At 50.4% G+C, this 10,277-nt stretch overlaps 1 protein-coding gene across 1 annotated transcript in view; it reads left to right on the forward strand.

The window, feature by feature from the left end:
• LOC142010740 (adhesion G protein-coupled receptor F5-like) overlaps positions 1-1,478 on the forward strand; it is a 68,257-nt gene extending 66,779 nt beyond the window's left edge. The window contains exon 17 of the mRNA XM_074989153.1: positions 861-1,478. Coding sequence (XP_074845254.1) covers positions 861-937 — 77 coding nt within the window. The 3' untranslated portion in view covers positions 938-1,478. The remainder of the gene's footprint in view (positions 1-860) is intronic.
• The last annotated feature ends 8,799 nt before the right edge of the window (positions 1,479-10,277 follow it).

Below are 10,277 nucleotides of genomic sequence, written 5' to 3' on the forward strand. Positions count from 1 at the left end.
CCCCCTTCAACCCCTCTACTCTCTGATTAGCTCACCTTGATCATTTTTTTTTGATTTGTCCACACTGATTACTGTTTTTATTCTCTGTGCCTTAAATATTGAGTCTGTTCTGGTATGGCTATGGTCTGAAGAAGTGGGTCTGTCCCACGAAAGCTCACCTAATAAATTATTTTGTTAGTCTTTAAAGTGCTACTTGACTGCTTGTTTATTTATGTTTTAAAAGTGTCTTTTTAGTCACATATTGAGGCCTCCTGAAGCCACAGAGTTGCATGAGTACAACTGAACAGAATTTGTCCTATGTTTTTTTAAAAAGTCCAGCCATGATTTTGCAAATGAATGTTTAAAATTATGCTCCCACACTCATATTCCAACACCTCAGTAAGTGGCCTCCTTGCTTTCTATGGGAGCTGCTGGGTGCTTGGCACTTTGAAAATCCAGCCACCTATTTAGCTACCTAAGTATTCATATCCTTTAAGACCAGACAGCATGATTAGATCATCTATATTTATCTCAGTATGAATTGAGGAATTTATTATTGGACACCCACTTTAGAGTCCTGGCCTTAGTCAGTTTGAAGAAGTGTAACAAAGAGCAGAATTTATATCCGTATCTGGACTGCGCACAACAGAGGTCAGTGGTCATTTGCGACCAATCTAATCTAATCTGAGTCAACATAATCTGCCTCTATTAGCATCTCATACAAATTACAAGTCATGTTATTTTTGTGGCATATAGCGCAGTCACAATGCCGATGGAATCATTGCTATGGATAGATGGATCTATGTAACATACTTGGTTTAACAAGATTAATGACTCCTGTATTGTGTCTCATGTCTGAAATATTTTGTTTCTCTTTTCAGAAAAATACTCGGTTTCTTCCACAGAAATATTTTCATCAACTGAATACAGCTCCAGCACATATTCTCTGATTCAGTGATGCATTGCAAATGTCAAACAAAGATCTGTGAGGGGACCTGGATCTTTTAGTGATCCATATATCAAAAAAACCCAAACAAACAAAAACAAAAAAAAAACCTATGAACCATAGAGAAGTGGACTTCACCCAGACTGTGCTGTGCTTTGTCATGTTCTTTAAGAAGCATCCCTTCTCTTTAATATATGTGGAAGTTTCATGGTGTGGAATATTAAAGGGACAATTAATGCAAAAGGCAAATGGTTACTGAGAACTCCCTTTGGCCCACACATGGGTGGCTTGGAGTCTGGGTCCAAATGCATGAGTGCAAGCAGGATTACAAGCTCCCTCCCTCCCTCCTTTTCTGGAGCATGTGGCATCAGATGCTCAGAGCCTTGGGTCCACCAGTCCAACTTCTTGGCCATCATAACCAAGTCAGCAAATGAAGTGCGGCAAAGGTGGGAACTGTGACGTAAAGGAGTATTAGCCTTGACATAGAGTTCCTTTGTGCCACCTCTTGTTCAGGCATGTGCCTAAAGACCAGATTTAGCCCATCAGCTGTAAAATGCTTTGAGATACTCCAATACAAAAGGCACTATGTCCTGTAAGACATATGTAATCTTTATCATGGTGACTGCAGTTGATTGTGTTTGAAGCTAATGGCTAATGATTGGCTTCTCTCATCAGTTGTCTGTAAAAGACATTTCCCTACATGGAACTCACCTACAGAATTAGTAATCCCTCAACAATGCTGGAGTTTATACACTGTAAAATTCACCTTTCATTTCTGTGACCTCAAGACTGTTGAGCCATAATTTCTTCATTACACTAATATATATTAGCCATGTAAGCTTTGTGTAGTTTTGTTACATTGCCCCAAGGAAGTTACACTTATCCAACAGCTGCATTTTAGAAAGGTAAGTTTGTCAAGAAAAAGTATAACCCGTGTTTGAAAGTCACACAGTCTCTCAAGGACTGGCATAAACTAGCAGACAATGTTGTTAGAAAATGACCCAACATCAATATGGATAATCCAACCTTCTTTCCCTAGATGAAGTCTAAATTCAAAAATATACAATCACATATATTCAAAATCTAGGAGAACTATAACCACTCCCCATTCCATTGTTTTAAAAATTTTTTCTTTGGGGCAAATTCCTGCACAGCTTCTCTCAGTGTTATTCCACAGCCCTTCATCTTTTAAAGATGTAGTTGTTCATGCCTTCCCTTTGTAGGATAATGTCTATAATACTTTCCAGTGAGAGCACTTTATTATTGTACTATGATGCTCTCCCTAATATAAGGTTTGTATCTTAAAAGTGTAAAAGAAGGAGGAAGTATCCATGCTTTCTGTGCACATGTATATCTTACAGTGCTAAATGTTAATGAAAGCTGCTTGCATAGAGCTCAAAGGAGATTGAGGTGTGTGGGCTTGCAATGCTCAGTATCATGAACTATGGTCAGGAAAGCTCAGGTTATATGTCTGTAACTGCAGCAGAGATGGGTAGTATTTAAAGATGACAGCTGTCAGGACTATTGTGCCTTTGATCAGAGTGCACAAAATGGGCAGCAGGCCCCCGCAGGTGGGGGTGAAATTTCCTAAGGGGAGGCACAGCATGATTGGCTGCTCAGTTTCAGGCTCATCCATCTTATTAAAAATGTTGGAATGTTACTGTTTTATGTATGTGTATGCACTTTTATATAACCACTAATAGAGCGTTTATATTCTACAAACTCTCTTTCTTTCATGTGCTGAAAGGTTTTTTTTTTTCATATGAACAAAACCAAAATTTCCATTGGTTTGGATTACATTAGACAGGTTGGGGGGACCCTGCTAATTGCGGGGATGAGAAGTGGGTCCTGACGTAAAATGTTTGCCCACCCCTGCCTTAGATGCCTTTCAGTCCCCCTTGAGTGTGTCCCACAAGGGACACACTTGGCTCCCTGCCCTAGCCAGGTGTGTCCCACAAGTGACAGCCAGGTCTCTCTTGGTGTGGAACCATGTCCACACTGTCCACTCACACGCAGACTGGATCTCCAGGCTGCAGTCCATTTTTGCCAATCGTGCCAATGAACAGGCTTCATTCATTTTTGGCCCTTGTAAGAGTTTCCCTTCAGGGACCCAGGACAACATCCATTTGCAATGACACCATCACTGGACCTAACCAGGCCAGTTACAAGATCAAGGGCTCATATTATATATGCCATTATGTGCCGGCAGTGCCCCGCCACTATGTACATTGGAGAAACCGGGCAAACTCTTCACAAAAGAGTGAATGGACACAGCAAACATCAGGAATCTCTATACACATAAAGCAGTCAGTGAACACTTCAATGGAGTGGGCCATTCTGTTAAAGAACTGAGAATTTGCATCTTACAGCAAAGAGGCTTTAAGAGCAGATTGCATAGAGAAATTTGTGAACTGGAGTTCAGACTCAAATTTGACACGTTAACACTTGGTATGAACAAAGATAACGAATACCTCACCATTAAAAGGACTTCTTCCCTTCCTTTGATGTTCCTAATTATCTCAGGCAAGACACTTAACATCTCCCACCCCTCATCCCTCTCCTTCAGTCCTATGTACTTGATTTGTTAGATTTTATTGCACTTTTTTTTTTGGTCTTGTGTACTCATAGATGCCAGTCTGTACGAGAAATGCCATTGAGCTGATGAAGTGGGTCTGTCCCACAAAAGCTCATTACTGAATGAACCATTTTGTTCGTCTTTCGAGTGCTACATTACTGCTGTTTTGTTTTACCAAAACAGAGTAATCAAAACAAATCATGATTTGTTTATTCCTCAAAAGGACAAAGCATTTAGCAATACCAGAAAAGTCTTAGACACAGACCTCCTCTCCTCTGCTCTCTATCTCGAGCTTGGGAGGTACAGTTTATTTCCATCCCATCCCATCCCATTATTCTGCCCTCAGGACAGCCCACTGTCTGAGACCCTTCTACTCCCCCGCCAGCCTCTGCCACTCACTCTCTCCCATCCTCACTCATTTTCACTGGACTGAGGCAGCGGCTGGGGTATAGAGGAAGCTGTATGAATCTGGCTGGGGGAGTGGGATCTGGGTGGGGCAGAAATGAGGGGCATAAGAGAGGGCTCCAGGCAAGAGAAAGTTGGGGTGTGGAGGGGGGGGCTCTGTCTTGGGGTGTAGGCCCTGGGGTGGGCCCAGGAGGGTTTAGGGTAAAAGAAAGGGTTCCAGGCTGGGGCAGGGAAATGGGGCCTGTGGGACAGGGCATGGGCTCTGGTTGCGGGGCGGGGGGGGTGAGAACCCCAGATGAGGGTGTGAGAGGGGATTCCTGGTTTCAGTGGGGGCTGGGGTACATGTGGGTGCTGGGGGTACAGTTCCCAAGTAACACTAAGGCTCCCAGGAAGTGTACCATAGGTTCCTGTGGCCACTGGGTGCAGGAGTGATCAGGGGGGCTCTGCACACTCCTTTTGCGCTTGCAGGTGCTGCCTCTTCAGCTCCTCAGTTCCTGGACAATGACAGCTGCAGAACCGGCAGCTGGAGCAGGGGCAGCGCATAGACCCAGGCAAGGGCTATTCCCCTGTCAACTGCACTTCTGTTGTTTCCTCCTGGAGTCCCAGCTGTGTCATGGTTTTAGTTTCTGTGGGCCTCTCCCTCAATCCCCACCTGGGAGTTTACTCCTGACATCCAGGCAGGTGAGGCTCAAACATAACATGAGGGGCATTGGCTATTATTAAAAATACTGCACTTAACAGCCTGCTTCTCCACAACTGTGTCTAACGTTATTGGTCCACAGCACTGCATTTACTGGTGAGGGGAGTGCGGGTCCAGGGTTTTTGGTTCATTTCAAGGGGTTTCTTGGATGGAAGTCTTCAGTGCTCTTCCGCATGCTGCTTATAGGTCAGGACAAGAAACACACAGAGATCTTTGAATCTGTCACCTTGCAAAGGTAGGCTTTTACGTAAGCTGACAACTCAGCAGTTTGCAGCAAGGTCTATGATAAGCCAGACAAATATAACCAGCAAACCTCTTCAAAGCCTGAGATTCATCCATAATCGGATCATGTGTGTGCAGCCTTGCCTTCTCACACCCGTTTTTACCTCTTCCGCCCACAGCCTGACCCTGATCTGCTACATCTACACGTGAACGCTACATCGAAATAGCTTATTTCGATGTAGTGACATCGAAACAGGCTAGTTCGATGAATAACATCTACACGTCCTCCAGGGCTGGCAACGTCGACGTTCAACATCGACGTTGCGCAGCACCACATCGAAATAGGCCCTGCGAGGGAACGTCTACACGCCACAGTAGCACACATCGAAATAAGGGTGCCAGGCACAGCTGCAGACAGGGTCACAGGGCGGACTGAACAGCAAGCCGCTCCCTTAAAGGGCCCCTCCCAGACACAGTTGCACTAAACAACACAAGATACACAGAGCCGACAACTGATTGCAGACCCTGTGCATGCAGCATGGATCCCCAGCTGCAGCAGCAGCAGCCAGAAGCCCTGGGCTAAGGGCTGCTGCACACGGTGACCATAGAGCCCCGCAGGGGCTGGAGAGAGAGCGTCTCTCAACCCCTCAGCTGATGGCCGCCATGGAGGACCCCGCAATTTCGATGTTGCGGGACGCGCAACGACTACATGGTCCCTACTTCGACGTTGAACGTCGAAGTAGGGCGCTATTCCTATCCCCTCATGGGGTTAGCGGCTTCGACGTCTCGCCGCTTAACGTCGATGTTAACATCAAAATAGCGCCCAACACGTGTAGCCGTGACGGGCGCTATTTCGAAGTTAGTGCCGCTACTTCGAAGTAGCGTGCACGTGTAGACATGGCTATCCTGAGCAAGGGAAGGGCCACAAGAGTTATTCCATTGTTTGCTAGAGACTTGGTATCACCCCACTACCCTCTCACAATGGCTTATTAAACTGAGACCACATTGGATGCTTTCCAGCGTGGGGGGTTAATGGTGAATGCTAGTGTACATAATAGCAGGTATGAAGTGTTTGGGCTCATACCATTATACTTGCCTGCTGGATTGTGGGAGGGGGAGTGGCGTTTGCCCAGGTGGTTTCTTCAAGGGACGGGCTGTAAAATAAGCTTTTGGCTCTAGAAGAGGTTTAAAATGAGATGGAGTCTCAAGATGGGATCAGGGCTTCAGTTCAGATTCAACAGCACAGAAATCTCAAAAGATTCTGCCCCCTGCAAAATAAGCTGGACAAGTGGCTCCTTCTGAGGTTTGGCTCTGATTTGGACTGCAAACAATACGATGCAGGCTGTAGCGAGCTGCTGTGGCCTCCTCCTGACTCAGAGGCAGAGGAGGCCGCTCAGAGACCCTCATGGGCGGGCTCAGAGCCAGAACACCTGGGCCCCGCCCCTCAGAGGGTGGTGCCTAGAGCCAGAAGGACCGGGGCGGGGCTCGAGGCCCATTAAAGGCCGGGCCTCCAAGCAAGGTGGAGGGTCCTGACCAGGCTCCTGGGCACCGGCAAGAGTTGCCCCCAGCTACCCAGACCAGCCTGGGCAGCCACAGAGATGCCTGCCATTGGGCTACTACCCCAACTTCCTGGATCTACCGGGGCACTTGCATCGGTGGAGGGCCCCCTCCCCGGAGGCCCTGCCAGGACCAGAGAGGCTGCCCAGGGCTAGTTACCCTGAGCCCACGGTGGTGTGTTGCAGTCTGGATTTCCACTGCCAAGCTCAGGGTGTGAACAGCCACTAAGGCCTCGGGCTGGGTCGCAGTGGAGTGGGAGGGCCTGCAACCCCCCTACCCCGCCTCCCTGGAGGGGTGACCCCCCCTTGCCTCTCTGAAGCCACCCCCATCTAGGGGATAGCGATGGGTCTGCTGCCCCACCCTGAACTAAGGGCTGGGTTTCCAAACCATTTGTGTGACTGCTGCTCTGCCCTGAACTAAGGGCTGAGGCCCCCAAAACATTGCTTGGCCACTGCCCCACCCCGGACTGAGGACTGGGCTCCTAAACTGCCTGCTTTCCTGCAACCCTGCCCTGAACCAAGAGCTGAGCTTCCGAAAGGGTTTGTGTGACTGCTGTCCAGCCCTGGATTCGGGGGGGGCGGGCTCCCAAGCTGTTTGCTCCCCTCCAGACGTCCCTTAAAGGGGACAAGGCCCAGGGTCAGCCAGACACAGAGGGACAAGCTGTGTTGGCCCACGCTGCTTAGAGGGGGCGTTGCCGTGAGCCAAGGTCATTACATGTGGTGGAGAACGTGCGCATTCGATCCTAACCCCTGACGCAAGGGGTGAAGAGTGTGCCTCAGTAGTTCCACCCCCCCGACAAATATATATATATATATATATATATATATATATATATATGTATATATATATATATATGTATGTGTATAGCTACACGCTGATTTTCTTTTTCATCCTACATGATGGAGATCGAGAAACTGCTGAAGTACCTAGTGGACAGCCAGCAGAAGCAGCAAACTGCCCAGCCACAGCAGCAGCAGCTGCTCCAGCAGCTGGGAGCACAGCAGACGCAGCGGCTGAAGGAATTGACATCCCAGAACCAGGAATATCAGAGACAATGTCTGCAACAGCTGGCAGCGCTGGTGCCACTCCTGGCAGAGGTGCAGCCGGGAGCCCCAACAGGGGTCCATGTGGCGATGCTGCTGGTGTGACTCACAAAGATGGGGCCAGCAGATGACCCTGAGGCCTTCCTGGTAACTTTTGAACGGGTGGCACTGGTTGCCCGCTGGCCCCAGGACCAGTGGGCCATGCTTCTGGCCCCTTACTTGACTGGAGTGGCCCAGAGGTGCTATCGGGGCTTGTCTGCTGACGACGCATGGGATTATGACCATGTGAAGATGGCCATCCTAGATGCCCTGAGACCTTCCACCAGCAGTTCCAGACCCTAACCTATCCCCCAGGGGCCTGTCCACGGTGCATGGCGCAAGAACTGAGGGATGCATGCCAGCAGGGGTTGCAACTGGAATTGAGGACTGCCACAGAGCTCACGGAGCAAGTCATCCTCAAACAGTTCCTCCACATCCTCCTGCCAAGAGGGTGGGCTTGGGTTCTGCGCCACCAACCTGCCACCATCCAGACAGCCGTCACGCTCATGAGGCCTTCATGGAAGACTTCCTCACTGCCGAGGAGCCAGGAACATGTACAACCCAGGCCCAGTTGCCATGCCCCACCCGCCTTGGGCCCAAGAAAAGAGAAGACCCTTGTCCTGAACCCCCCCCGGGCTTCTACGGGAACCAACCAGCTCCCATTGGGGTCCACACCTGAAACAAGGGCTGAGGACCCCACGGGGGGGACTTATGGGGACTGCCCGTAACCTCTCACCAGTTCCAGAGGGACACCAGGCCTGGGTAGGCCACCATGGGCCCGGCCCCTGCTTCACCTGTGGGCAGTGGGGGCACCTCCAGAGGGACTGCCTGGAACAGCTTTGCAGCTTTGGCCAAGTGTGGGCGGCTAAAAGGAGAGCCCAGCCCCCCACAGGCACCCACAATCACCATCCCAGTGGTTGTTGGGATGGAGGCCATGCTGGCCTTAGTGGACTCGGGATGTGGCCAGAACCTGGTCTGCCAATGATCTGGGCTGAAGTCTGACCCCACATTGGGCACCATCCATGGGGATGTGTGACCCTATCCGAGTGTGCGGGTGCCCATGACTGTTGCCAGGGTGACCCACCAGATGGTTAGCCTAGCCCCTTGACTGGCCTATCCTGTGGTGCTGGGTCGGGACTGGCCAGGCTTCACCAGGGTCCTTTGCCCAGTCCCCTGGACTCAAGCAGGGAGTGACCCCAGTACTGGAGGGGGATACCCCAGATGCCCAACCCGAGGAAGAGCCGGTGCTAGGCCCAGAAGCATTTGCTGAGGAACCAGCCAAGATCCCGGGGAGGACCAACCACGATGCCAGTGGGACCTCCGACTTCTGCCAAGACCAAAGGGAGGACCCCACACTAAGCCAGACATACGGCCAGGTTGCCACTGTGGACGGAACAGTGACAGACACCCACCTGGTGGCCCAGTGTCTCCACTTTCAGCTGCACCAGGAACGTCTGTACTGGGTCGACCAGGATCCCCGCACCAGGGAGCAACAGACGCAGCTGCTTGTACCTGAGTGCTACCATCGGGCCATAATGAGGCTGGCACATGATATTCCCACCGCCAGCCACATGGGCCAGGAGAAGACGCTAGCCCAGATACTCTTCTGTTCTTTTTGGCCAGGGGTTCACCAGGAGGTTAAAAATTACTGCAACTCCTGTCCCACGTGCCAGCTCGCTGACCCACCACGGGTCCCTAAGGCTCCCTTTATTTCGATGCCAGTCGTGGGGCTCCCTTTTGAGTGAGGTGCCATAGATCTGGTGGGCCTGCTCCCGAAGAGCCTTGAGGGGTACCAGTTTGTGCTGGTCCTTGTGAACTATGCAACGTGCTTCCCAGAGGCTATCCCGCTGTGCAGTAGCACAGCCTGCACCATTGTGGGTGAACTGATGAAAGTTTTTGCCAGGGTGGGCCTGCCCCAGGAACTCTTCATGGACCAGGGAACCAATTTTACATCTCGCCTGATGAAACACGTCTGCGCGCTCACAGGCATTAAGCAGGTCGTCCGAGCTGTGGGGCCAGTTACCTATGAGATCCATCAACCCGACCGGTGGAAGAAAACCCAGCGATACCATGTCAACCTCTTGAAGCCATGGCGGGACTGAGAGAACTTCCTGATAAACCCCTGCCCCCCTGAACCTCAACTTGGACCACAGGTGCCGAGAGACGAGGACCCAGCAGAACCGTCTATTGGATCAACTCTCACTGAGGAACAACGTAAGCAGGCCCAGTGCCTCCTTCAGGCCTTTCGGGACAATTTCACCACCCTTCCTGGACACATCTCTCTGGTCAGTCATGTCATCCTCACGGAGCCAGGGAAGGTCATTCGCGAGGCCACCTGCCCACTGCCCTTCTGAATGCAGGAGATCATGGAGGAAGAGGTACAGGTGATGTTGGTTCGAGGGGTCATTGAACCATCCCAAAGTAAGTGGCATAGACCAGTGGTGTTAGTGCCCAAACCCAATGGCTCCCAGTGGTTCTGCATTGATTTTAGGTAAATAAACGCCATCTTGAAGTTTAATGCATACCCAATGCCCCATGTTGATGAACTATTAGGACACCTGGGGAAGGCCCAATGTTTGAGCACCCTCGATCTTAGCAAAGGGTATTGGCAGATTCCCCTAGCGCATTTCTCCAAGGAGAAGACTGCCTTTGCTACTCCCTCAGGTCTGTATCAATTTACCTAGATGCCCTTTGGCCTCCATGATGCTCCTGCAACCTTTCAGTGACTAGTGGACCAGGTCCTCCAGCCCCACTGGGACAATGCGGTGGCATACCTTGATGACATCATGGTGTACAGCTGCCACTGGGAAT

The sequence above is a fragment of the Carettochelys insculpta genome, chromosome 3 (genome assembly GCF_033958435.1).
Source record: "Carettochelys insculpta isolate YL-2023 chromosome 3, ASM3395843v1, whole genome shotgun sequence".
Classification (NCBI taxonomy): domain Eukaryota; kingdom Metazoa; phylum Chordata; order Testudines; family Carettochelyidae; genus Carettochelys; species Carettochelys insculpta.